This window comes from Talpa occidentalis, unplaced genomic scaffold, assembly GCF_014898055.3.
Source record: "Talpa occidentalis isolate TD23 unplaced genomic scaffold, MPIMG_talOcc4v2.1 talOcc4.7, whole genome shotgun sequence".
Taxonomy (NCBI): Eukaryota; Metazoa; Chordata; class Mammalia; order Eulipotyphla; family Talpidae; genus Talpa; species Talpa occidentalis.
This window is the reverse complement of record NW_023605083.1, coordinates 83,842,942-83,870,850: the sequence shown is the minus strand read 5'-3', so window position 1 is coordinate 83,870,850 and position 27,909 is coordinate 83,842,942. Positions and strand designations below refer to the sequence as shown.

Genomic DNA, 27,909 nt, shown 5'->3' with positions numbered 1-27,909 from the left:
CTATATGGAACAAATCGAGGACTAATCATGATTGTCTAGATTCTGACATTTACCTTTGGAAATGGGCTTTTTACCTTTTAATTATGCTTTTGTGTTGACATTTATCTTAGAGCATGAATTTACTTTCAAGTGTTTTATGTTGTCCTGCTATAGGAATTGAAGTCACATTTAAAAATTGTAAATTACAAATGTATTGGAGAAAGAATCCATGTGTCCATCTCCAAATAAAAGGGTAAACAAAATGTGACATATACATACAGGGAATATTGTTCAGCTTTAAAAAGGGAATTCTGGGCCTCCCCGGTGACACAGCGGTTGAGCGCTGGGTTGCAAAGCTGCCGCAGCCTCTGCAGCACCGATTCGATCCCGATCCACCGGGAGGGCGAGGGTCCCACATGGTGCACAGACCTCTCCTGCAGCCCGCTGCTCCCCTCAGCAGTGTACTTCCTCGGTCTGCCTGCTCTGTTCCCCGCTCTGGCTCTGGTGAATTCTCTCACCCTCCCGTGCTTCTGACTGTACCCAGTGCTTGTATAAATAAATAAATCTTTTAAAAAAAATTAAAAATAAATAAAAATAAAAAGGGAATTCTGATACAAAGCAAAACATGGATAGATCTTGAAGACATTATTATGCTAAGTGAAATAAATCAGACACAAAAGATCTGATTCCACCTGTATGAGGATCCTGGAGAGAGAAAATAGCATAGTGGTTACCGGGGGTTGGGGAGATGAGAGAGCCATTGTTGTTCAGTGGATGCAGAGTACCAGTTTGGGATGATGAAAAAGTTCTGAAGATGGACAATGGTGGTAGTTGCACAACAATGTGAATGTACTTACTGTCATTGAACGTATACTTGAAAATGACTAAAGAGGTAATTTTATGTTTTATGGTAAACAAAAAAATTTCCCCCATATAACATACAACAAGAAAAGCGTGTTATACATATATATCCAGTTTCAGAAATAATTATAAAGCAAATTATGTGTAATCACCACCTAGGTCAGGAAATAAAATATAACCAAAGGGTAACCCTGTGTCCCTCCCCATTGGAATTCTTTACTTCCTTCCTTGGTAACCACTATCCTGACTAACATTTGACTTTAAAAAAATCCCTAGTCTCTGATGTGATAATGCAGAATAAGTTACATCAACACTACAAACGGTATTTTTCACAAATACAAATTTTAAAAAACTGTTCTTTCCCCTTTCTTTTGCTCTTGAAACTTCACATTCTAAAACCTGTCTTGCTTCCACAGTTGACCTCACCTGCAAAGTTACACACACACACACACACACACACATATCTACTTTAGTGTAGATTTTAATTCCTCCTGCTCTCTCTTGCCTCGAACTACAAGAAACAATGATTTAAACCCTTTGTGCCCTTTTAGAAAATTACACAGATACCCCATTGTGGAACCCTATAATCCCTTCGTGGAAAGGAAGAGATTAGCATATGAATACAAAGCAAAATGAATCTAGAATACAAAATGATCTGCTAGATTGTGAAGCTCTTGTGTTCTTAAAAATGTATTTATTTCCTCTTTTTGTATTGCCCCTCTAGTGGTCTCAGGGTTAAGGGAACTGAGCTTCCCCTCTGATTACCCGGAAAAGATTTTTTTTTCAAGCCACCGGATTCTAGGAGGTGCAAAACCATCAGATGGCTCCCAGAGCCAGTGAAATCGCCAGTGGAATCTGCTACACTCGACGCGAGCTTGCTTGAGGGCCAGGAGTGTAGAAAGTGCTGTTCGCAGACTGCGCGGTGAAGAAGAGAAAGCGACAGAAGAGAGAGCCATAGTGCTGACGTTGAAGGCCGGGCCCAGTGAGGTTGCATAGGGTAAGTGGCGTTGGCCAGGAGGCAGCGGCAAAGGGGAAGGAAAGAGGATTTGGGCTAGGGGCGGGGCCTGCCGCGCAGCGTGGCTCCTGATTGCTGGAGCGCGGCTGCCAATCTCGCAGCCTCCCTCGGTTAACCAGTGCGCTGGCGAGACGCGCTCAGATATACTGAGTGAGCTCTGAGAAGCAGCCTCAGATCCTGACGGTGCAGCAGCCCGCAGCCTCAGCCAGGGAGTCCCAGCCGCTTTCAATGGAGGAGAAGTCCGGCCAGCCACAGCCTCAGCACCATCACAGCCACCACCATCCGCACCACCATCCCCAGCAGCAGCAGCAGCAGCAGTCGCACCACCACCACCATTATTATTTCTACAATCACAACCACCATCACCACCACCATCACCAGCAGTCTCACCAGTACCTGCAGCATGGAGCCGAGGGCAGCCCCAAGGCCCAGCCGAAGCCGCTGAAACATGAGCAGAAACACGCCCTCCAGCAGCACCAGGAAACGCCGAAGAAGAAAATAGGTCTGGAAGGGAGGACGAGTGGGGGAAGGGGGTAGGGAGGGTAGGGGAGATGGGGGTGGGGCTGGATCTGGAAAGCGCGGACGGGGTCGGGTGTGTGCGTGTCTGTGCCTTGCGGGTCTGGAAAGCTCTTTTTCATTCGCGAAGCTCGGCCTGGGACGCGGGGTGTGCAGCGCCCTATCCTCCTCAGCATGGGAGAGGCCCAAACAGGCCGGTGTGACCTTCCCGGCCCCCGCCCGGGCTGGAGGGAGACCCGGCCGGTCGGCGGGGGAAGTCTCGCCTTATTTCTTTCCCGTTTACCTTTTAGCGGCCCTGAGGGACGTTAATTTCGGGGTCCTGAATAGGGCGAACCTAGCCCCCCAAATCTTCGGGGTGTAACTCAGGAAGGCCTAGTCAACCTCCACTCTGGTGGTGTCGCGAGGCCCTTTTGCAGGCGGTGAGGAGAGGATAGGTGGACAGAGTTGAGGAAGTGTCTTCCCTCACCCGCCACCCCAAGCCCACCTGTGGCCTTGGGGTTCCCTGTCGAGGGGGGCGGTTGGGACCCCTTGTCTTTCGGGCCGTTTCCACCCCTAAGCGCCTCTTTTGGGCGCCGGACCCCGCAGTGTGTCCCCGCAGCTCCTCCCGAGGCCCGCGCCCCGGGTCCGCTCCCCCCAGAGCCGGCGCGGCTGGAATGTTCTCTCCTTCTCGCGGGGCCGCTTCCTGTCCGCCATGTTGGAAGCCGATTCCTGTCACCGACTCCGGCCCACTGAGGAGCGGAGGGGGAAGGGTGTCGAGGGGCACTCGGCGCGGCTGAGCCGGTGGCTCGGTATCCCCACCAGCCGCCGCCTCGCCCCAGGCACTGCGGGGACACCCCCGGCCCGCGGCCACCCCTCCCCCCCGTCGCCGGCCGGGTTGTGTAACCCGGTGGCGGCCGCGCGGCCCCGGGCGGGTCCCTGGGGTGAGGGGCGGGGCGGTTGGGGGTGGGGAGGGAAGCGGCCACGAGGGGAGCGGCCTGCGCCGGGCCCCGCGCGCCGCCGGCCCTGTTTCCCGCTCCCTGGTGCGGCGGGAGGCGCGGGCGGTCGGGGTGGAGAGTCGGCGTCGAAGCGGAGCCCAAGGAGAAGGAGGCCGCGGGTGGCGACCGCGGCCCTCCTCGGGGCCGGGGAGCTGGGAAGGAGGGGGGCACATTTTCGGTAGAGGCGGTGCCTGAAGGCCGGGTGGGGTACCCAGCGGGAACCAGGCTCCCCGGTCACGAGTTTCTCTGCCACAGGAACCTCGTCTTCTGCCAGGTTCGCTCACGACTCCGCCTCTTAGGCTTTCACTTGGGCCCTTTCCTTCCAGCAGCTCATTTTTTACCCCCCCTTCCCCCAAAAAAAATCTTGTTCCATCTCCCTTTAGCCCCCCCCCCAACATTTACCTTCTGGGCTTGGGTAGTGTTTTTGAGGAGAGGGATTAAAAAATACTTGATTGGATGACGGTGAGGGCGAGTTGTTTTGACCCTTCTTTCTTGTCCTTAAGGGTGAAACGAGGTGGCTCATCCATGAGCTTAGTTCACTACCATCTTGTTTCAGATGAGGCTTTTTTTTTCTTCTTAAAAAGAAAGGTGTTTTCCCATTTTAAAACGGATATTGATCCCCCAAACTCTGTTTTTAGCAAATGTTAGATTGAGGGTCAAAGTCATTTTTAAAAACATTTGAAAAGAAATGAACTCAAAAGTTTATAACCACGCAGATTTTATTTTTGTTTTTGAAAGGATTCCTAATGAATAAAAAGTAAATGAAGGGAATGGTAAGAAAGTGACTAAGTGACTTGTTAAACCCAGCATGTCAAACAGTTCTGAGAACTGTAGAAAATCTGCTTTTCTGTTGCAGACTTAATGTAACTTTGAAGACTGAAATTGGAATGTCAAGACTTTCCATATTGGGCATGGTGGAGACTGATGGTGTGCTGTAGAAGTGAACATATATCTGTGTAAAGAGTGTTTAATCCTAAGGATTTATAATAGTTTAAAAATTGTAAGAATTTATAAAGCACTAGATCTTTTTAATGTTAGCACTTTTTCAACTTTAAGGTGAGAAAATCTTGGAATATATGCTGTATTTTCAGATTGGAAAATTGTGTTTTGTCAGTCAGGTATTGATGATTCTCTGAAGGACTCTACATGTGGAAGCAGCTCCCTGAACCACTCAAGTTGGCATCCTTCAAATTAGTATGTGTTATTCTAGAAGGGCACAAATAGGGGAAACTGGTCTTAGCTACATAGAGAGAATGTAAACAATTTGAGATGAGCAGTTTCTCATGTGTCCTGGTCACAATACTGTTGTTTCAACATGCACAATGCTAATACACTAAGAGAATTAATGAAAATTTTTAAAATATATCTAATATGTTGGGGCTGGCTTTATGACCCATTACCCACAAACCCAAAGAGGAACAGCTTTTCTTTATCCAGAAGAGGGCGCAGGAGAGGGCCAAATTTATTCCTGTAATTTTGTTTTCTAATTCAAAAAGCAAAATTCATCAAGACTGAAGTTTTACTGAATCCATTTGAAGTAGGGTTAGATGCTTTAGCACTAGCAGTTCTATGATTTTTCTCAGTAATTTTTAGTGATTACATTCTTTTAAATACCTAAATTTTAAAAAGAAAATGTTTCTCTGGCAGACTTTTGGCATACCAACAAAGTTGCCATGGGGAAATTTATATAGTTAAGTGAAAGCTGTTTTGTCATTAAAACTTGGAGATGGATGTATAGTGGTCTCTGAAGTGTTTATACAGTGAGTTCTGATTTTGGAGCTATGAAATATTAGTAATCTTAGGAAGCATTATTTCAGTTCACTTGTCTTGGTTTTGGTTTAGCTTAGTTTGGACAATGAATTTTGTTTTATTTTGGTTTTGGATGTTTTAAGACAGACTGTCTTTGAGCTCTGAAAGAGTATGGTTAGTGGGCCCAATGATACAAAACTTTGTTTTAACCTATTAATATGTTACATGACATAAGCAGTTTCTTCTCTTGGGCCTAGAGTTGTGCAAGGGTCAGCTTAGATCTGCTTAAAATATTTAGAGTATTGAATTTTTAGAAGACATTCTAAACAGTGATCTCTGCCTTATTGTTTCATAGTTAGATTTTGACTTGATTGGCTATTACAGCTTTTTCAGCAGCCAAAAATAAAATGTAACTCTACAGAAGGTAAGACCTTCATAGAATACATTCTTGCATGGTACAAGTCCTGTGCCAGTCTATTTTAGGAATGTCTTAAGTATGTTTTGTTATTTCCTTAAAGTTAATTCTGTGGAAGAAAATGCCTTTTTTCCTCATTTTTAGTGTTCCCTCCTTTTTTTCTGGAGAATGAGTGACTTAAAATTATAGTAAGTGATGTTGTGAATCTTCCTAAATTATGTTATATACCATATCAAGTTCATTTAAAACAGTGGTTCTCAAACTTAAAAAAAAATCTTAATATGTCCTTATACTCTTAAAATGTACAAAGGACTTTTGATTTGCGTTATGTCAGTTGCTGTTTAGCATATTGACTAAACAAAAACACACAGGCTCATGTGTGTTTTAGGCTTCAGAAGTTGAAGACCGAATGAAAGTGACAAATGCAAATAACTTGGTATTATTTTATCCTCCATTCCCTGAAGAGTTGCCTTAAATGAATGTATTCTTCTATCATGCATCTTTTTCTCATGACTTGATCTCAAGATGCTTTTGGGAACATTTCATGGAAAGATAACTTACACCTTTTTTACTAGTAAGGAAATGGGAAAAGTTGTTGACCCAATTGAACAACCTATAATAATAAACAAGTTTATAATAGTTAAAATTGAATGAAAGATACCTTTCATTGTAGTTGTTAGTGAATACTTGCTTTCTGCTAAGAGACATTGAGTAGGCTGTATTTCATAGTGATAGGAAATCATGGGTTCCAGACAGAGTTCAAGATTTCTAGTTTTTTGACTTTTTTTTTAAGATTTATTTATTTATGAATACAAGAGCTGGGGTACAGGCCAGAGGTGTGGGGGCAGTGAGAGGATTCACCAGAGGCAGAGCGGGGAGCAGAACAGGCTGACCGACCGAAATACACTGCTGAGGGGAGCAGCAGGTGAGACGGGAGAGGTCTGCTGTGCCATGTGGGTAGCTCCCTGGCCAGCCAGGAATTGAACTTGTGCTGCAGAGGTTTCAGATTGCTTCACAGTGCTGTGCTCAACCCCCTGCGCCACCAGGGAGGCCTTAGTTCTTTGACTTTGTGGCTTAGGTCAGTTACTTAGTTTCTCTGAGAATCTGTTTACCGAAATATAAAGTGAAGAAAATATCTTACGAAGATTAGAAACATTGGTACATGGGTAATTTGATTTCAAACATTTTATGATCTAGTCTTAAGTATGATGTGGGAAATATTTGATTTAGGACTAGGATAGAATAATTCAAATGTTAGATTTTTTGTGTGATAGAATGTAGTAGAAACTATTTAAGATGATGACCACCAGCCCTAACTTGATTTTGCCTGGAGGGTAGCTCTGCTCTTAATTGTAAAAGAAATTTTATAACAGCCTGTAAGAATGATTGGGAGGTTGCTTTTTGTTAAATGAGAGGGAGATTATGGCATACTGCTGAGGAGGACTTGTTCTTTCTGATCTTGCACTTTAGTTTGAATCCCAGCTGAGTTGTCTCTTACTTAGAAGACTTCCTAATCTATAAAATGGGCATAAGTGTCTTCTCAGAGTTGTGAAATATAACAGGTAAAGCTAAAGCTCATAGCATAGTGTCTAGCACACAGTAAGTAAACAGGTTTTACTGCAATTTACATATTGTAATTTTTAAAACTTTTTTTCTTTCCTCCTCAGGCTATGGTGAACTAAATGGTAATGCTGGAGAAAGAGAAATATCTTTAAAGAGTCTGGGTTCTGATGAAACCACCACCCCTATTTCCAGGGTCATCAATGGCAACCAAATTGTAGACACTAATCTGAAGCAGACTGTAAAGACCAGCACCTTTGGAAAAGCAGGAATTAAAACCAGAAATTTTATTCAGAAAAACAGTATGGACAAAAAGAATGGGAAGTCTTATGAAAATAAATCTGGAGAGAACCAGTCTGTAGAAAAGACTGATATTATAGCTATTCCAAATGGTGTTGTTGTAACAAGTAATTCTGGCTATATCACTAATGGTTATATGGGCAAAGGGGCAGATAATGATGGTAGTGGATCTGAGAGTGGATATACCACTCCTAAAAAAAGGAAAGCTAGGCGCAATAGTGCCAAGGGTTGTGAAAACCTTAATTTAGTGCAGGACAAAATAATGCAACAAGAGACAAGTGTCCCAACCTTAAAACAGGGACTTGAAACTTTCAAGCCTGATTGTAATGAACAAAAGGGAAATCGAGTAGATGGTTCAAAGCCCATTTGGAAGTATGAAGCTGGTCCTGGAGGAACAAGTCGAGGAAAACCTGCCATGGGCGATATGCTACGGAAAAGTTCTGATATTAAACCTGGTGTGAGCAGCAAAAAGTTTGATGATCGGCCCAAAGGAAAGCATGCTTCTGCTGTTGCCTCCAAAGAGGACTCGTGGACTCTATTTAAACCACCCCCAGTTTTTCCAGTGGACAATAGCAGTGCTAAAATAGTTCCTAAAATAAGTTATGCAAGCAAAGTTAAGGAAAACCTCAACAAAACTGTACAGAACTCTTCCGTGTCACCATCTTCATCATCATCCTCTTCCTCGTCATCTGCTGGGGAAGCTCAGACTCAGTCTTCAAGTCGGTTATCCCAGGTCCCTATGTCAGCGCTGAAATCTGTTACTTCAGCCAACTTTTCTAATGGACCTGTTTTAGCAGGGACTGATGCAAGTGTGTATTCTCCAGGGGGTCAGCCACTGCTAACCACTGCTGCTAATACTCTAACACCCATCTCTTCTGGGACTGATTCAGTTCTCCAGGACATGAATCTGACTTCAGCAGCTGTTGAACAAATTAAGTCTAGCCTTTTTATCTACCCTTCAAATATGCAAACTGTGCTGTTGAGCACAGCACAAGTGGATCTACCCTCTCAGACAGATCAACAAAACCTGGGGGATATCTTCCAGAATCAGTGGGGTTTATCATTTATAAATGAGCCCAGTGCTGGCCCTGACACTGTTACTGGGAAGTCATCAGATCATAAAGTGATGGAGGTGACATTTCAAGGGGAATATCCTGCCACTTTGGTTTCACAGGGTGCCGAAATACTCCCCTCAGGAACTGAGCATCCTGTGTTTCCCAAGGCCTATGAGCTGGAAAAACGGACTAGTCCTCAAGTTCTGGGCAGCATTCTAAAATCTGGGACTACTAGTGAGAGTGGAGCCTTATCATTGGAATCCAGTCATATAGGTGACCTGCAAAAAGCAGACACCAGTAGTCAAGGTGCTTTAGTGTTTCTCTCAAAGGACTACGAGATAGAAAATCAAAATCCTCTGGCCTCTCCTACGAACACTTTGTTAGGCTCTGCCAAAGAACAGAGATACCAGAGAGGCCTAGAAGGGAATGATAGCTGGGGTTCTTTTGACCTGAGGGCTGCTATTGTATATCACACTAAAGGTAACTCATTTGTTTCCTATATGAAAATTCTTATTGGTCAATTTTTAATACATTTGTTAGCTGTTGTATTAAGAGTGCATTTTAGAAATTACTCTGAGATTAAAAATTTTAGAACTAGGCTGAGAATAAGTTTGGATAAACAGCTGATATCAAACTATAATTGAGAGTCTTTTGAAATAGTGTGGTTGAAGTTTTTAATTTAAAACCATTTCTTTTTATGCAGACAGGGATAATTAACCTACCTGGTTCAAAAATAAAGAGGGATGGAGGAGGTGTTGCCTAAAGTGGTGATATATTTTCTCTTAAAAATAAAACGTGTGTGTATTAGGAGAATATATAGGAGTTATTATTATATTGGAAGAATATATTGTCCTCAACATTTTTCTTTGAACAGATGTTACCTTTTGCTTTTCATATCCTATGCTTTGTTTGTGAACTTGGTAGTTTTAGCTTGCTTAAAATGAGTAGGAGCCATGTTTTTGAGGAATACAAAAAGATGGAGTGTCAAACTATTTTTTTCCCTTAGAAATCAGGCTTTTGTGAGTCTGTACTTTACATGGCCTTAAAGCCCCAATTTAAAGGGAACCAGTTATTTTTTTATGTTGTTTTTTCTCAAAGATTTATTTATGCATAGAGGAACTGGGGTACAGGCCAGAGGTACAGTGGCGGGAGTGAGAGGATTCACAGGAGACAGAGTGGGGAACAGAAAAGCAGGCTGACTGAAAACACTGTTGAGGGGAGCAGCAGGCAAGGCAGGAGAGGTCTACTGCACCAAGTGGGTAGCTCCCTGGCAGGGGGATTGAACTCCTGTTGCAGTGGCTGCAGGATAGCTTCATAGTGCTAAGACTTAACCCCTTGCGCCACCAGGGAGGCCCTGTCTTTCAAGTTTCATGCTAATAACTTTCTTAGAATGTGGTTTATTTGTGTCATAAAGAAAAAAATGCTGTACGGCATAGTTAATTTAAATCTTACAGCAAATACTGAGGTTTAATGAATGATGTTTGCAACCAAGATACTTTTGAGAACAGTGATTTTCAATTTTTACTTCAGTTGCACTCCCTTCTTCCCTCCCCTTACAGAATCCCTATGGCATGCATGCATGCACGCACACACCTAATACATATTGCACCTTCTCATTTTTAACAGTGGCTCTTTAAGGCTATAACTTAAAATTGCAGAGAAGGAGCAATTTATCAGGTTGTGGGAATGAAGTAATTACCATATTCTCCCTGGAAGAATCACTACCTCAGATGAGTGACAAAGCTTTTTGTGACTTTAAAACAAATTAGTCTGCATACCTTTCCTTATCTGCAAATTGAAAGACATTTAGAAAAGTAAACAGATGGATGTCCTTTTTCTGTTTCTTCCTTCAAAAAATGTGGGAGTAAGTAATAGAATTGCCTTATGGGAGTTTAGGAGTAGGAATCCTGGAATCCCAGCAAATAAAATTCCCTGTCTTCTCCAGCACACTGTTCTTTTAACGTCAGGAGCTGGATGTTTTCAGAAATCCTTAGTGTCTTTAAGACATGGTGGGTGATTATAAGTTAAAGTCTTCCTGGGAAGTTGAGTGTTGTTTTTTTTTTTCCTGTGCCTTTGCTCTCCAGAGACCATAACTTGGAAAATCTTCATCAAAGTGTTTTGTACAGGTGGTTTTTGTGTGAGCTCGAGGGGATGTCTGGTTGTGTTATGCTCTCCTACAGTAAACTGCAAAATTTTGGGGGACAAGTTGTTCAATTGGATAATTGATTGCTATGTATGGTTTTTATTACAGAGAATTGGCAGGCCTTTTTAAATTAGGAGCATTGAGGTCTTATTTCTAGGCGATCTTTATGCATTTTCCCTATAGGTGGACTAAATAGGAAAACAGTGATAATCAAACCAGATGCTCTTACAATGGTGCAATTATTTTGTTTTGCTGGTGTTACTGAAAGGTTTTACTTAGCAAAATTGCATTAGCTTGAATTTTATAGTTGGAATTGAGATTAGGTTGTATCAGTTGTTTTTCCCCTCCTAGAATAATAGATTAAGACTTGCCCTTTCCCCACTTAGTTCTTTTTTTTTTTTTAAGATTTATTATTTTTATCTTTTGCATACAAGAACTGGGGTGTAATCCAGAGTTGCAAGGGATGAGAGGATTCACCTGAAACAGTGGGATGCAGAATAGGCAGATCTACTGAAATACACTGCTGAGGAGAACAGTGGTCAAGATGGGAGAGGTCTGCTGAGCCATGTGGGTTGTTCCCTGGTGGTCTGGGGATTGAACTCTGGGAATCAAGCTCTGTATCTTTAACCCCTGCACCACTAGGGAGGCTCACCCCCATCCCCCCCTTTAAGTTTTCTTAAAACTCTAAAAGAATAATCAGTTGAACTGCTGGAATATCTTTTAAAATGTTCTATTTTCTTAGTTTTTTTTTTTTTTTTTTTTAAAGATTTATTTATTTATTTATACAAGCACTGGGTAGTCAGAAGCACAGAAGGGTAAGAGGATTCACCAGAGCCAGAGCGCGGAACAGAACAGGCAGAGTGACGAAGTATACTGCTGAGGGGAGCAGCCGGCATGGCAGGAGAGGTCTGCTGTACCATGTGGGTTGCTCCCTGGCTGGTGGGGTCAGGGGGATCGAACTTGTGTAGCAGTGGTTGCAAATAGCTTCATAGATTGCGTCTTAACCCTTGCGCCACCAGGGAGGCCCACTTAGTGTAGTCTTTAAATGTTTAATAGTAATCTCTTAGTAAGTTGAGGTTAGGTTTAGCATTGAAAGTTCTGTATATACATCTCCTAATTTCAAAAATGAGCCCTCCAATAACTTGGAAATAATTGGTAGGAGGGTATTATATGTCTTTTCAGTAGGAATGGTGCATTTTATACATTAAATTTAATTGCTGGTAGCGTTAAAAGTATTGTAGATTTTTAAAAATCTGAGTGTTCAGGACAATTACGAGGATGTGAAATGAAGAATTACTATGAGGCATAAAAAGGGATTGATGGAACTTCTAGTTCTTGAGATTTTTCTTGTAGTGTTTGATATGTATTATGCTACAGATTTTTCTTATATAAAACTTATTAATTCTGGGGCCTCCCTGGTGGTGCATGGGGTTAAACACTGTACTATGAAGCAATCCACAGCCTCTGCAGCACGAGTTCGATCCCCATGGCCGAGTTCCATTCCCATGGCCTGCCAGGGAGCCACCACGTGGTGAAGCAGACCTCGCCTGTCTCTCCCGCTGCTCCCCTCAGCAGTATATTTCAGTCTGCCTGTTCTGTTTTCCCACTCTTATCTCTGGTGAATCATCTCAGCCGTTCCCCCCCCACCCTCCCCCCGCCATTTCTGGCCTGTACCCCAGCTCTTGTATGCATAAATAAATTAATCTTTAAAAAAAAGAAACTGTTTAGTGTTCTGTGAGGGCATATGTAACTTTACATAGCAGTACCAATAGCTAAGGTGATAGGTTAAGTCCTTTTTTCCTGTGTGTCATGTGGTTCTTATAAAACAAAACTTTTGAGGAAATAATTATTTAAGTTGCTTATAAAGGCATTTAAAAATACACCAAAATGGAACCAATAGTATAATGAACTCCAGTGCACCATAGTCAAGTTTAACATTAAAAAACATTGTCGTTCTTTTTGATAGGAGTTTTAAAAAGGTGAATTCCAGGTTTTATAGCATTTTATTACTTTGGATTTGGTAGAATGATGGCTTTTAACTTGCATATACTCAGGCCATATTGCCTCCTTCAAAGTAGTTTCTTAGAATGCTTAGGTTAGTAGAATCTTTGATTTTTAAATCATCTAAACTTAGATGAAGAAGCCAAGTCTGCTGAAATAAGATTGTGGAGTGTGTGTTTGGTCAGTGTTTATTTAAACTAGGTTGATTGATCTTGCCTGGCTAATACTGCTCTGAAAGATAGCAAGAATTTTGGAATAGTCATTAAAAATAATTTGATAGGGTAAATTGGGCTAGTACATAGAGATGCATCTAGTAAGATTTAATTCTTGATAATTGGGATGAATCAGCATGAAAACTATCAATGGTGTGTATTCCCAAGGCAACTGTAGGTTGTTGAATGAAATTTTAAATATTTGTTTTTCTGTTACCTTCACAGGTGGCAGATTATAGGCATAGGTGATTTAATTCACCAGAACTGGTTAGAGCCGTAGAATAAAAAAAAATTCGCTCAGTTTAATCTCTTTCTCTGCCACATTTTTCTAAACTACTGAGTTGTAGAATAATTTAGAGGCGTGCGTATTTTTTCCCTTTTATGTACTTAACCATGGGCAAATAATATAATGTCTTAGTTGTGAAAGACTGACAGGTTGAATCTTTCTCTTAAAGAACTTGATCATGTAGAGGTGAAAACAATCTATATGGCCAGATTTTAAATGTTATAGGAAGGAAACAAATGACTAGGACATTTTAATGGAGGGAAAATTTCTAATGGGGTAAAGGTTGGAAGAATAAATGTGGGGTGTGTTTTAATGGAGTAGCAGTATTAAAAGTGAGTTTTGATGGATGGTGAATATTTTTGACTTAGGGTAAGTAGAGAAAGAATAGGAAAATTGGGGAATCATGAGTAAATGTAAATATTGGAAGGGATCCTCTTTGGATGTGGTGAGAGGGTAGAATAGAGAAGGAAGATAAATTGCTGCAAGATCATGGGTTTCTGGTTGATAAATTTTCTCCTTTTAACACAAGGCTTAATATGTATTTCCACTTTTACTCCATTTTATTGCAACTGCTCCATGATTGCTTATGTTATCATAGCTCTTTCTAATAGTCTTACTAGCAGGTACCTGTAGTTCCCCCCCCCCAAGATTGATTTATTTATACACACAAGAGGTGGGGTGCAGGCCAGAGATGCGTGAAGTGAGTGGGTTCATCAGAGACAGATTGGGGAGCAGAACAGGCAGATGTACTGAAATAAACTGCAGTGGGCAAGACAGGAGAGGTCTGTTATATCATGTGGTTTAGCTCCTTGGCAGGGGATAGAACCGTGCTGCTGCAATGGCTGCAGATAGGTTCATAGTGCTGTGAAGAACCTTGCACCACCAAGGGAGGCCCTGGGCCTGTAGTTTTGACTGGTTTTAGCCCTAATTGAATTTCCTAGACTTGGAAAGGAGACCCTCCCCCGCTCCCCCCCCCCATAATATGGGACAAATGGGAATGTTTGTAACAACTAATTATGCTATAAGACACATTTTTATAATTACTTGGCCATCTTAGTACTAATACTGTGTGTGAACACTCATGTCTGCTTTAAGTGCAATAATGTATTTACTTTCATATTATTCTGAAAAGTAATTTCTAGGGAATTTATAGCAGCTAAAATTTAGCCCCAGATTTCACTGAATAATTGAGGTTCAGCAGAAATGGGTCTATCACTCTCATAGTAGGAACTTTTATTTCAAGCAACTTGAATTTGATATTTTACCTTTAAAATTAAACTGGATTAGAATAAATATAGTAGTAGAAATGAGCACAACCAAAACAGATCCTCAGGTTCCAAGTTTCTTTTGTGTGTATTTAGAAGAAGTCCAGACAATTCAGCTTAATGCGGTTTGGTGAAGCTCCGAATTGGGAATGTAGGACTGAAATTAATTAAGGAGTTAACATTTACTGAGAAGGTGGTGACTTCCAGCTACCTTAGCAAAATTTATTTGAGAATCTGCTCTGTTGTCTGTGGGTATAGTCTAAATGGAAAAGGGTAGAGAGAAATTTGACAGTCTTTGCAAAAGATTAGGCATGATCTTGCTGCAATTTACCTTTTTTCTCTATTCTACCCTCTCACCACATCCAAAGACAATACCTTCCAATATTTACTTTTACTCATGATTCTCATGGATTGGTTGAGAAAGAGGAAATCAGAATAGCAAAACATGATGTTGGAATAGTCGGTGATTTTCAAAAGATGGGTAAATCAGAATTAGTGGGGCAAATCCAAAATTTAATTTACCATGTCACTACTTCAGAAATTTTACAGAATTTGGTTTAAAATGACTTAATAAAAGGAATCAGAAGACAGGATTAATCATAAGTTGATCTGGGGGTTCTCAGTGTGAGATAGATTTGTTTGACATTACATTTGATTTACTATCTTGGAGGGAGGAGCCATTATGAGCTTTTAAAAAATGTTACATGATTATGAAGCTGTTTAAAATGATTGTGAAATGTTTTAAATGATTATTAAATAATTTTTAAAGGCAAAAAGCCTGTAGATAACTTAACCTGCTTAGCTTCCATATTTTTCTTTGAAGGATTTTAGAATTAAATGCTGAATCTGGTTGGTTGGATCATATAAAATTACAATTTTTTTTAAAGATTTATTTAAGCATACAAGAGCTGGGTTACAGGCCAAAGATGCAGGGGGTGAGAGGATTCACCAGAGACAGAGTGGGGAACAGAACAGGCAGAATGACTGAAGTACACTGCTGAGGGGAGCAGTGGGCTAGACAGGAGAGGTCTGCTGTGCCATGTGGGTAGCTCCCTGGCTGGCGGGAGATTGAACTCAGTGCTGCAGAGGCTGCAGATTGCTTCATAGTGTGGTGCTTAAACAACCCTTGAGCCACCAGGGAGGCCCTAAAATTACTATTTTTGTAAGTAAAAAAAGGTTGAACATCAGCAGTTTCTAATGGGTCTACTGTAATAACGTTATGTTATTACTTCTTGACTGCCTTAAGAGAAGTATATTGTTGATATCAGTATTAATTGCAACAAGCCTGTTCAAAGTAATGGTAATGAAAGAGGATTCCTGTCATAAAGAAACCTTATTCCAATATGGAGAGAAATATATTACTGGTGTGATTGCTCTGGAAAAATATATAAAAACAGTTGGAACATAGGGAACCTCTAAGGTTGATGATGGGGTCAGGTCAGGAAGGGGATAGTCAGGATTCAAAGAAGTGGAAGTTGGCCTATTTATTATATATAGAGAAGAAGAATGTTTAGCATAGAAGAAATGAAATAGTGTTCGAAGTGTGCCAGTTATTTAATTTGTTTGAAGGAAGGTGAATGATACAAGTTAAGATGTTTTTAACCTAATCATCTTATTTATTGATGTGTCAAATGCTAGAAATAGATTTTATTTTTAGATTTTTGTTTTTAATTTATTTATGCATACAAGAGCTGGGGTATAGGCCAGAGGTGCAAGGGATGAGAGGACTCACCAGAGACAGAGTGGGGAACAGAACAGGCAGACTGACTGAAATACACTGCTGAGGGGAGCAGTGAGCGAGTCAGGAGAGGTCTACTAGTTGCTCCCTGGCCTGCCTGGGATCGAACTGGTGCTGCAAAGGCTGTGGACAGCTTCATAGGTTGCGTCTTAACCCCTTGTACCACCAGGGAAGCCCAAATAGAAATAAATTTTAAACGAGACAAGTAATTATTCATTTTCAGAGTGCTAATAAGTTTTCCTACAGGGAGTAAATTTTCACTGAAATGTTAGAAATGATAGCCATGGTATCAAAAGAAAGTGGGAACTTGATTAAAGACTCCATTTCAAAGACAACTGCAGGAATGTTCATAAGATATCACTGCTGGAACCAGGCTAGTGACATTGGTTGTGACATTGGTATAGAAAAAAAGGGATAGGTGACTAGAAAGTTATAAGTGTCTTAACTTTGGGTAAGAATTGCTGTAGGGGCCTCCTTGATGGCGGAAGGGGGTTAAGATTCAACCTATGAAACTATCAGCAGCCACTACAGCACGAGTTCTATCCCCTGGCCAGGGAGCTACCCACATGGTGCAGCAGACCTCTCCTGTTTGGCCCACTGCTCCCCTCAGCAGCGTATTTCAGTCATTCCACTGTTCTGTTCCCCACTCTGTCTCAGATGAATCCTCTCACCCCCACACCTCTGGCCTGCACCTCCCATTCTTGTATGCATAAATAAGTAAATCTTTTTTTTTAAGATTTATTTATTTATTTATACAAGAACCAGAGTACAGGCCAGATGCGTGGGAGGGTAAGAGGATTCACCAGAGACAGAGCAGGGAACAGAACAGGCAGATCTACTGAAATACACTGCTGAGGGGAGCAGTGGGTGAGACAGGAGAGGTCTGCCACGCCATGTGGGACCCTCGCCGGCCAGCTGGGGTCAAACCAGTGCTGCAGAGGCTGTGGACAGCTTCATAGCGCTGCACTCAACCGCCTGCGCCACCAGGGGAGACCCTAAATAAGTAAATCTTTTAAAAAAAAAAGAATTGCAGTAGCTTGAACACTCCCTCACTGAGCTCTCTAGTTTGCATATCCATGCCTCTCCTACTTCTCTACTTTCTGCATCTTCAATACTGATACCATTCTCTTTTCTTCAGATACTGATTTTCCTTGAGTCCCTGTCTCATGCTAATTTTATTCAGTTCTATCATTTTAACTGCTCTTGAATTCAGACCATATATATTTAGTGTCACCTCTCGAATTCTTTGTATATAAAACTGAATGTTTCTTCACAAACCTGCTACTACTTTCCTGCTTACTGAATTAACATATAGTCCCTTATTCTTAGATCTCTAACATCAGCATTTTTTTTTCCATTCCTAATGCAGCTGTCCTAATTTCTTTGCTTTTGCAGTAACACTTTCTGAATTGTCATGTCATTCTTTTCAATTGCCTTGGCAAATCATTACTAATTAGTACAATAACTTCAGATTTCCTCAGTGACTTCCTTTCACCTATGTGATTAAATATTATGTATGCCTTTGTGTGCTCTCTCTTCTAAATAACAGACCACTGTTTTTCTTTTTCTAAGTTTTTCCTCCTTGGTGTCTTTCTGCTCTTTCCCCTGAAGAGTATTCTTTTGTCTAAATCTTTTTCTTTTTCTTTTTTTAAAGATTTTATTTATGCATACAAGAACTGGGGTACAGGCCAGAGGTGTGGTGGGTGAGAGGAGTCACCAGAGACAGAGTGGGGAACAGAGCAGGCAGACTGACTGAAATACACTGCTGAGGGGAGCAGCGGGCAGGTCAGAGAGGTCTGCCGCACCATGTGGGTAGCTCCCTGGCTGGGGATTGAACTTGTGCTACAGTGGCTGCGGCTTACTTCATAGGTTGTGTTTTAAACCTTGCATCACCAGGGAGGCCCCTTTTTCTTTTTTTAAATTTATTTTACATATGTATACATACAAGAGCTGGGGTTGTGGGGCAGAGGTGCCAGAGACAGTGTGCAGAGCAGAACAGATGGATTAACTGAAATACACTGTTGAGGGAAGCAGCAGGTGAGACAGGAGAGTTCTGCTGCACTGTGTGGGTTAGCTCCCTAGAGGGGGATGGAACTCCTGGCCTGGGGATAGAACTCGTGCTGCAGTGGCTGCTGATAGCTTCTTTTGTCTAAATCTTTTTCTTTGGGTGACTTTCAGCCTTAATTACTAATGACCACTAAAGCATGGGTCAGCAAACTTTTTGTCTGAAGGATCAGATAGTAAATATTTTAGGTTTTCTGAGTTTCTAAAGGTCTCTGTTACAATTACTTGATTTTGCTTTGTACACAAAAGCAGCCATATATAAAATCTCCAGTGGGTGTGACTCTGTTCCAACAAAACTTTGTTTTGCGAAAGCAAATTTGTAGATGCTCAGTTTGCTGACACCTCCAACATACCTTGTTATTTAATACTACCAAGTCTCCCGCACACTGATCCTTCTACTTAGAATCCCCCTTCAATAAAGCTACCTACTCTTCTAAACTCACATGGGGCAAACATTTTATTTTTGCATCTTTCTTTTTCTTTTATTTTTTAAAAGATGTATTTGTTTATGCATACAAGAACTGGGGTACAGGCCAGAGGTGTAGGGGGGGTGAGAGGATTCACCAGAAACAGTGGGGAACAGAACAGGTGGACTGACTGAAATATACTGCTGAGGGGAGCAGCAGGTGAGTCAGGAGAGACATGCTACACCGTGTGGGTAGCCCCCTGACCGGGGATCAAACTCAGAATTAAGGACTTGTAAGTAATTGGACATTTACTACATGAAGCATTGTGATAAAAGTAGTCTGCTTCAGAAAATTGAATGTTACATTTTCTTCATTTGATGAATGGCTTAAGTAAATTTATATCAAATAAGAATTGTTGATAAAATAAAATTTCAAATTTGTATGATAATCTAAATTAGATTTTTAATAAATACCAGAAATTTTTCCTGATGTTCCCAGATTTGGCCCTGTGGCCATTTTAATTAACAATTTGCGGAATAGGATGCTGTGATCCCTATCTACAAGAATTGCGACATTAAAGGGAGGGGGGTGTGTATCTATTAGAGGGCAATATTTTAATACTTTTAAGTAAACAGATTAATTTCCATGTTATGATTTTGTATAGTTGAAAGTGCCTTCTGCGACTTTCTTTGTAACTTTATGCAATTCATTTGTTAGCTTCTCTTGTGATAGTTAAAGCTACACTATTCATTTAGTTACCTTTCGCATTTCATATTTAAACTCTAAATTGAGGCTTTTTGTAACCTAAGAGGGCAAAAATTAATGTCACTCCTTTCCTCTGAGTTTTTTATCACTAACTTCTTGTTAGTAGGATTGTGTAAGTATGGTACAATATGTATATACTATTTCATTTCCTTCCTTTTTCTGATCTTTAAGTCTTCGTGGAAACAAATTCTAATCAAGGCAGTCAAGTTGCTGCTAGTTATAGAAGTTATTCGTAGGAAGGGGAACTTCTCAGCACTTTAATAATGCTGATTTTTTTTCTTGGCTAGAAGGTAGGCTGGCCCATGGCTAATTTTTTAGTTAGGTTATCCTTTTTCTTCAGAAATTGTAAATTCACTATTCCAGAAGCCGTAATTGAGGGTAATGAAAGTTAGCTTACCAGGAGTCATATAAAACCAATAGTATAGAGTAAAACCTAAAACTGAATCTTCTAATTTAAGCTAAGGAAATGTCTTCAGTATTCTAAAGATATGCAAATAGGTATATATGCAAATAGGTGTTTTTTTTTTTTATTCTAAAGTTTGTATGTTTGCTTTTAGAGTGGTATGATTGCTTCTGTGACTCAAATGTTGGGCCCCAGGTGCTCCCAAATAAAGACGGGGGCAGGTTGACGTTTATAGTGGGAAAGAGAAGGAAATATTACTGTATAGTTGGGCTAAAATGAAAAAGCTATTAATTTTTTCTCTCAGAATACAATTAAATGTAGACTTACGCTTTGCATAATGCAAAAAGTAATTTATATTCAAAATTCAGGAATTTATTTGTTGTAAAATACAAGATTTCTGTAACTTTCACTAAAAGAAGAAATGTTGGTTGTGTTGGATTAGTTTTTGTATAATATCAGCTAAAACGTGAAGTTGTATAATATCAACTAAAGCATGAAGCTAAATCATATTTAATGAATGCTTTATACAGAAGACTTGGGCATCTTGTTGAAGAATTGTCAAAAAATATTTTTTTTTTAGTAACAATGAGTAAGATAAGGAATATTTTGTGTATAGCATGCTTTTGTATCTCTTTACTATTTATAGGCAGAATTATTCTCTCAGGAATTTGATTTCTAATATAATTGACTAATACTTAAGGTAATCTGTATGATGCACTTAAGAATTAATAGGAAAGTTAGTGTTTTGTATGAGTTTCATAGAACTGTGCTATTTCAATACTACTCCAGCTTAGTGATAATTCAAACTTTGCTTTTGTGTGTAAAATAATCTTTTTTTTTTCCCTTCAGAAATGGAATCTGTTTGGAGTTTGCAGAAGCAAGGTAAGAATGGTTCGGTTACTTGAAATGTTAGTGCTAATAACATTATTGGGGAAGGGAATAACTTGAGTAGTGACCTACCACATAAAAGAAAGAATTCTTTACCTGCCAGGTGATGAACAACATGAATATTTTCTCCCTAATTATGAAAGTAAGACAGCCTATAAATAGTTTAAGTCTTGGAAACCAGCATGAATAACCATTCCATTTATGACCAGCCTTTATCAGTAGTTACAGAAACTTAATCTGGACTGTTTGTTTTCAGGAAAGATGGCTGGAAATCTAAGAATAGCAAATTAACCTCTTTTATCCTCCATAAATCAGATATGAATAGAAGAAGGAAGAGGGACTGCCTAATCCACATCTTCATTATTGGGAATTTTTTAAAAATTCAAGTTGGTTATCCTAATTATTGTGCAACTTGTTACCAAATATATTAAAATGTGGTAGTTGTAGAATACCTGAAATAAAGTAGAAGTTTGGTGTAGAGAACTAGTCACTAACAGGTTTGGGTTTTTAGAATTTTGTAACTGAATTGTAATCTACTTCCTACCTACTTTACTAGTTAATATAAAAGAAATTCCTATAGTTAGAAAGTGACAAGACTAGGATGTTAGGTTTCACTGATTTTCCAACATTGCTCTTCCTTCCACCTGCCTTGTTCTTGGGCCCAGTCTTTGTCAACAAGCTGTGGCTTGAAGATACTACCAAACTTTTAACTTGCTTTGAGTTGATTTCTGTGTACTTTCTTATTCACATACAAATGATTTAAAAAAAAAAGGTAGACTTGGAATTATATGCCTTCAAAAGTGGATCTGCCTGTTTTTACTGTAAAATGACTATTATTAAGAGTGAGTATTACCTTCATGGCAGGTTACTAGTGGATGACATTTGGAGTCCTAAAAGGATATTATATTATCTCTGGAATAAATAAGATTGATTCTTAGAGGTATGCTTGAGTCTTTGGTGTTGTTTTCAGTCTTTGGTGTTTATTTTCCACTAGGTAGCAGGTTTTATTGGTTTGCTGTTTTTTTATCTTAAGCATGCATATTTCAAAGTTTTTTTTTTTTAAGATTATTTATTTATTTATACAAGCACTGGGTACAGTTGGAAACACAGGACGGTGAGAGAATTCACCAGAGACAAAGCGGGGAACAGAACAGGCAGACTGACGAAATACACTGCTGAGGGGAGCAGCGGGCGTGGCAGGAGAGGTCTGCGCGCCATGTGGGACCCTCGCCTGTTGGCCGGGGATCGAACCGGTGCTGCAGAGGCTGCGGGCAGCTTCACAGCCCAGTGCTCAACCACTGCGCCACCAGGGGAGGCCCATATTTCAAAGTTTTTATGATAGAAATAGTATGTAATAAAACCATTCTCTCTCCAGAAGAGGGGAGCAGCATACAGACTAATAGGATTTTAGAGTAACACTGGAGTCTTTGTTCACTTTTTTTTTTAAACCCAAGTTTGTTTTATTTTAAAGATCCATAGAGATAGGCTGTTGCTGAAATAAAGGTTGTTAGTATGGCAGGAAGTTAGGATAGGATTGAACTGGTAGTTTTGCTAACCTAACTTAACCTGAAGTTTTTTGCGCTAAATATTCTTGAACAATTCATTACTAGATAGTTCTCACTGGTGAAAATAAATACTGACTTCATTGTGCTGAGAAGAGCAATAGATAGATAGACGGACAGACAGACAGACAGATCCAAGTGTTTGTTTTTGTATTAGATTACCAGGTTTTTTTTCTTTGTCTTTTTTCAAATGTGCTTTTATAATCAAGAGAGACATATAAACTTGTTTACCTGTAGGAGTTGAGACCCTCACTGACTAGAGGACTCCATTGGTGGGAATCCATGGGATGTTGATTGGGTCGAGAAAGTGAATTACATGTGTTCATACAAAGAGAAAGTAATTTTTAAATTGTGTTTCCATTAACACAAGCAATTTAAATGGTTATTTGGGATTTGTTTTTGGAAGATGGGCATTTTGGCACCTCAATTCTTGTTATTTATGTATTTGTTTTTTAACCTTCCCTCTAGATCCCGAAAGGATAATCACTTACAATGAAGCCATGGATAGTCCAGATCAGTGAAGGACCAGACTGCCTATTGTAACCTTTCTGCAGCATATTAGAGCCACCGTTCATGGGAGACACAGGCTTTTATGCTCCTAGATCTTCAACGCAGCAGAGGAACCATAAGTAGAATCACAGGATAATATATACAAATATATATATATACATATATATATATATATATAGTTATTTAAAAAAAAAGGCAACTGAAAGTAATTAGACTTCTTTAAGGAATCAAATTTATTTCAAGAGACTACACATGGTTATTTAATCTCCGGTACTGAATAGTTTTTTTTTCCTTTTCTTTTGTTAGTTTTTGTTTTTTAAGTGTGAATGCAAGTGATTAATGAATACAGACTTAACAAGCGTGGTTCTAAAGTTCCTACTGTCATCAGCTTGGGCAACAAATGACCCACTGGAAAGGCAAATCCACTTAAAAGATCTCTGTATCTTGTTCTGTGACTAAAGTGATACACTAATCACTGGGAACCCAGAATGATTCAACATTTCCCCCACTCCTTCCTTGATTTTTTTGGGTTATACCTTAAGCCCTGCGAGAATGCTGGATAAATGCCTTGAAGTTTGCAGGGGTAAATTTTTTTAGTGAATATGATTTGCATGTCTTGCCAGAAGTTAAGCAGCCTCTGTGGGGTGTTGGGGAAATACTTTCTTTTAATTTTTTGGGGGAGGGGGGCATTGAAGTTCTACAAATTGGAATAGTTGGTGGTACATAGTTCACTTGCCTTTGGTTACATATTGGACTTTTAACAAGTGAGGAATCTATACATGTCATTTAAAGAAAAGTTACAGAACAAACAATTGGCTTTAGATATTTAATATGAAAAAATACTCTGCCCATATTTTAATGTAACTGTTTAAGTGGGAGCAAAAATATATTCTGCTTTTCAACTGTAGGTGCTCCAGACTTGCTCTGTCACTAACACTAAATGTGCTGTTTTCCTTGTTTTTCATCAAACATCTGAAGAGAAACTTCTGTTACCTTTCCGTAAATTCTTTTAATTTTTCAGTTAATCTAAAGGAGGAAGAAAAATGTCCATGAAAACTATAAAACTTTTCATGTTTTTAGCCAGTGAGGAGGTAATAAACCCTGCCTATAGAAAGTGTGTTTTCATGCAAACTATACTTCTGAGCTTATTAGCTTCTAATTATATCTTAATAAATATATTTTATTACTAGAGCAAAATGGGTTTTTAAAGGAAAATAATGTGAAATTCTGGAAATTTTCTTTTGGGCAGAGAAGAGCATTAGCCCTGTCTTACCACATTGCCATCCTGTTGCACTGCAGCTTGTATATAGCATGCTAAAATAAATTTTTTTGTGTGTGCAGAAACTAAGGGTCCAATTTAAGATTGGGTGATGTTAGTGGCATAAAAACAAGTTCTCTGGCCTGACATAGCATCACATCACACACACAGATTAGTATATCCATGTATGTCAAATGCAGGTTAAAATAGCAGGGCATTTATACAGAGAGGTGTAATCTAATAAAAGTAGACTGGATCCCCTGAGGTATTTGGGGAGAAAGTTAACTACTTTTGCTTTTACCCCTTTGCTTAAGAAATGTCCAGTTTTGAATGACTGTAGTATGGATGAGTTTTCTTGTTTCGTTGATTATTTGAGGCTTTTAACAAGTAGTTTGCAAATGAAGCTGTTGGACTCAACTTAGAGTAGAGAATATATCTTTATAGTCTGGATTTTTGCCCTGCTTAGATTTTAAAAGTATAAGCATGGATTGCCAATTCCACTTGATGTAAACAAAACTTTTTATACATAATATATATATATAAAATAACTTATTGTATCAGTCCAGGTTCAGAAACTTGTGGTAGGCCAGTTCCAGATAGTTTCATTTCACCTGTAAACTGTATCACTTTTACTGATATTGTAATTTTCAAATGTATAATATGTTTACAGATGTGCCCTGCATTTAGTCTGCCTTGTTCCTATTTTGATTTTTGTTGAATTTCCTGCCTGCTTGCCAAAAGCTAGGATGCTTCAGGCCCATGTACAATTGAAAGCAGAGGCATCCTTGAGCTTTAAAGCATTGAACAAACTGGAAAATGCAACATACCACATGCTGAAGTGAAAGAAGTCTGTGTTTTGTGTTTTTTTTTTTTTAATAAAAATTTTCAAAAAGGTGAAAAAAAGATACAAGGTTGATTAAAGGAAAAAAAAAAAAGGCTCCAGTTTGTTTTATAGGTTTTAAAGTTCTGCTGTGTGTTCAATTGCCTTGTGTAACCACTTATCGCCTTAGGGCCAGATACCCCCAACATCTACCCCCCCACTCCTTTTTTTTTTTCAAATGTTCCTTTTGCTTGCCTGAAATTTTAAAGCTCTTCTGTCTCACAACTCACAAGAAATTTTCTGGGTTTGTGACATACAGATGTTGACTGAACATATATTTAAAAAGGAAAAAGCAGCCCCCCTCTGATTGGGCTTTTTAATTTAGAAACAACACTTACTTAAAAAATTATTTAGAAAGCTGTTACTGCTTTCTCCCTTCCATAACCCTCAGACCTCCATGTATAGAGAAGCCAAAAAGAGAATGTATCCCTTCTCTGTTTGTCCAAAGGTTTTTGAGTCTCACTTCTAAATGAAACAATGCAACATTTCACTGTTTTCTCCACTGAAATTTCCTTAATTATATGGTTAGAGGTAAATACAGTTAGGAATGTCTCTTAACCTTCTGGGAACCCCAGTGCCCCATTATATTAACTATCAGTATTTTTTGGGCATTGGGTTAATGGACTTAATTGCCTAGGTACAAGCAGGACTTTGGAACAAATATCCTTTGTGCTGTTTGGTAATACTTAACTCTACTTGTCGCAATCTTTCTCCTTAGGTCCTCACACAATTCCTTACAGAGCACTTATTAAAAAAAATCTTAAGAGTTGATCTGTTTTCTGATTATTTTTGTGTAAGCTTCTAAACAAACTTCAGCTGTGATTAATTTAGTGCATTTAAATAACATTAATGTGTTAATGTTTGGTATAAAGAATTTTCCTTCAACTCAGAGTATTAGTACTGTAGCATAAACCAAATACAGTCTAGAGGGGATTTTTAACATCCCTCCATTATAAAGACTGAAAAAAGGTATGTGTCTGTGTGTGTATTGTTGAGTGCTTGTGTGTGAGGGTAAGAGGGAGATATTAAAAACTAGTAAGTAAATGAATGTGTGTAAGACATTATATTAGTATTCAGAGAATGAACTTGTATTTATTTTGTGCCATTGGTTTTCATTACACAGAATAAAGTCAGGTGGTTTTAATCCTTAAAATTGTAGTATTTGAAAAATGGCACTAAGAATGAAATCATGACCTATTTTTTTAATAGCTATGAAGATACTAATTAATGGTGAAGATTTCTTTTTAATTCTGCCTGGATTGTAGGCTTCTGTATCACATACCACTCCTTTGTAGATGTCCTGAATAATTCCCCTTCCCCACAAAAGACAGGGTGTATTTATCTTTCTCTTTATTCACCCCACCACCACCACTTTATTGAACTGACGTTAATTGCATAGCCTTTTCTCTGACCTCCTTAGTAATGAACTTTCACATAAAGTGTAGTAGCATCTGTAGTAGCCCTTCCTTTGGTTTCTAGGAGGGAATAGACAATAATTAGGAATTTGTTAATAACAGTTTTTTCTTAAATGACTGGAGAGGTTCTCTCCCATTTAATCATCTGCTTACCTACTCATCACAGAATCTGCAAAAACTTTATAAAGGAAAAAAAAAGTGCTGCATTGTTTTCAAATAACAGTTTCTAGGGAAAATGATGAACCTTAATTTTGAGTGTTGTCCACAGTACTAAATGTGTTTCTTCATAAAACATAGCAGCAGTAGTCTCATACTTACTAGGCTTGTTGCTTAACCCAATCAAGCATTTAAAGGTTTGCCTTTTGCTGTAAACTTCTTAAAACAAAAAAGCCATTTAGTGTGAAATTGTATGTCATGATACCAAATGGCCACAGGCAAGGAAATCTGGAAGACGACTTAACTTTGTTTTAGATTCTGCTAAATAAGGAATCATTCTTTAAAGACTTTCTTAAGAGATATGGATTAAAAATCCAATTTCTAAAGATTATGAGTATAGTTTTGTCTTTGGGCCATATCAAATAATACATGAACCTTCTATACTTACGTTAAGTGTAAAACATGCTGTAGTGGGACAGATAACATTTTGGACTGTAGTTTTTCTGATCAAGTCTGTTATGTACCAGTTGAGATTCTGATAAGGCAGTGTCTTTAGTCCTACCTGTAATGTGTTGAATTTTAAAAGAATGGGGGGAGGTGGAATTTGCTTATCTTTTTCTCCCAACAAAGTATTGGTATTTAAAGGGGAGGGACAGAGGACAAGACTAGAAGTATAATAGCTGCTCTAAGTTTGCAGAGACAGATAGGTATTTGTTGTTAATATTGATGTTATTTTTACTGATGTGATTAATTGACAGAGCACCAGGATTCTTTTATGGTGAAAAACATGGGCTTTTGCTTTGAGTATCCTAAAATGCTTTTTAAAATGTGTCAATCCATTCAGATGTGGGAGAACCAGAATCACCCTGGGTTGGTTTAAGGAATGATGAATCATTGGCTCCTCCCAAACATTGCTTTACTGAGTTTTAAATTCCACTCTGTTTTATCACTGAAGAAAGGTGTGTGAATAGAGTTTTAAGTTGTCTGCATAATAAAAACACCCAGTGAAGCATGAATGAAATGGTATGTTGCTTTTGCATTACTAGGAGTGTCAAATAGCGGTTATGGGCTAGAAGTCAACCTATGGAATAAATAATCCTGATGGGAAATTGCTGATTCAGACTTCTCTATTCATAAAATTTTATGTCCAGAGTTTTAAAGCCATTTTATAATACTGCAGTATCCCTTTTCTACAGCCTTACTAAAGTAGCTACATTATTTTCCAATTCAGTGTCACTCTTCCTAGTCTGTTTTCTTTTCATTAGATAGCAAAGTTTTAATTTGCAGACCAACAAACCAACTTGAGGTAAATTATATATAGCTTTTCATAACCCTTTTTTCCTCAGGTGCTAAACAAAGGCTCCAAAAATGGATACTGCTTTAGTGATGTCTGCTTTATTCTTAAAACAAATACTTTTGCTAGATGTAAAGATTTAGTGTGAACAAAAAGGTTTTATTATGTAAATATGAATGAATGCTTTGAGTTTTGCCCTTGTGTTTGTCCTTTATTAGTATGTTTCATTTATCTTCTG

At 39.2% G+C, this 27,909-nt stretch overlaps 1 protein-coding gene across 1 annotated transcript; it reads left to right on the top strand.

Annotated features, from left to right (window-relative positions):
• The first annotated feature begins 1,984 nt into the window (after positions 1-1,984).
• Positions 1,985-23,859, top strand: NUFIP2 (nuclear FMR1 interacting protein 2). The gene is made up of 4 exons (XM_037495501.2): positions 1,985-2,357; positions 7,177-8,904; positions 20,558-20,590; positions 22,627-23,859. Exons 1-4 carry the CDS (start codon positions 2,084-2,086, stop codon positions 22,677-22,679), a joined length of 2,088 nt encoding a protein of 695 aa, XP_037351398.1. The 5' UTR covers positions 1,985-2,083; the 3' UTR covers positions 22,680-23,859.
• Positions 23,860-27,909: the final 4,050 nt, after the last annotated feature.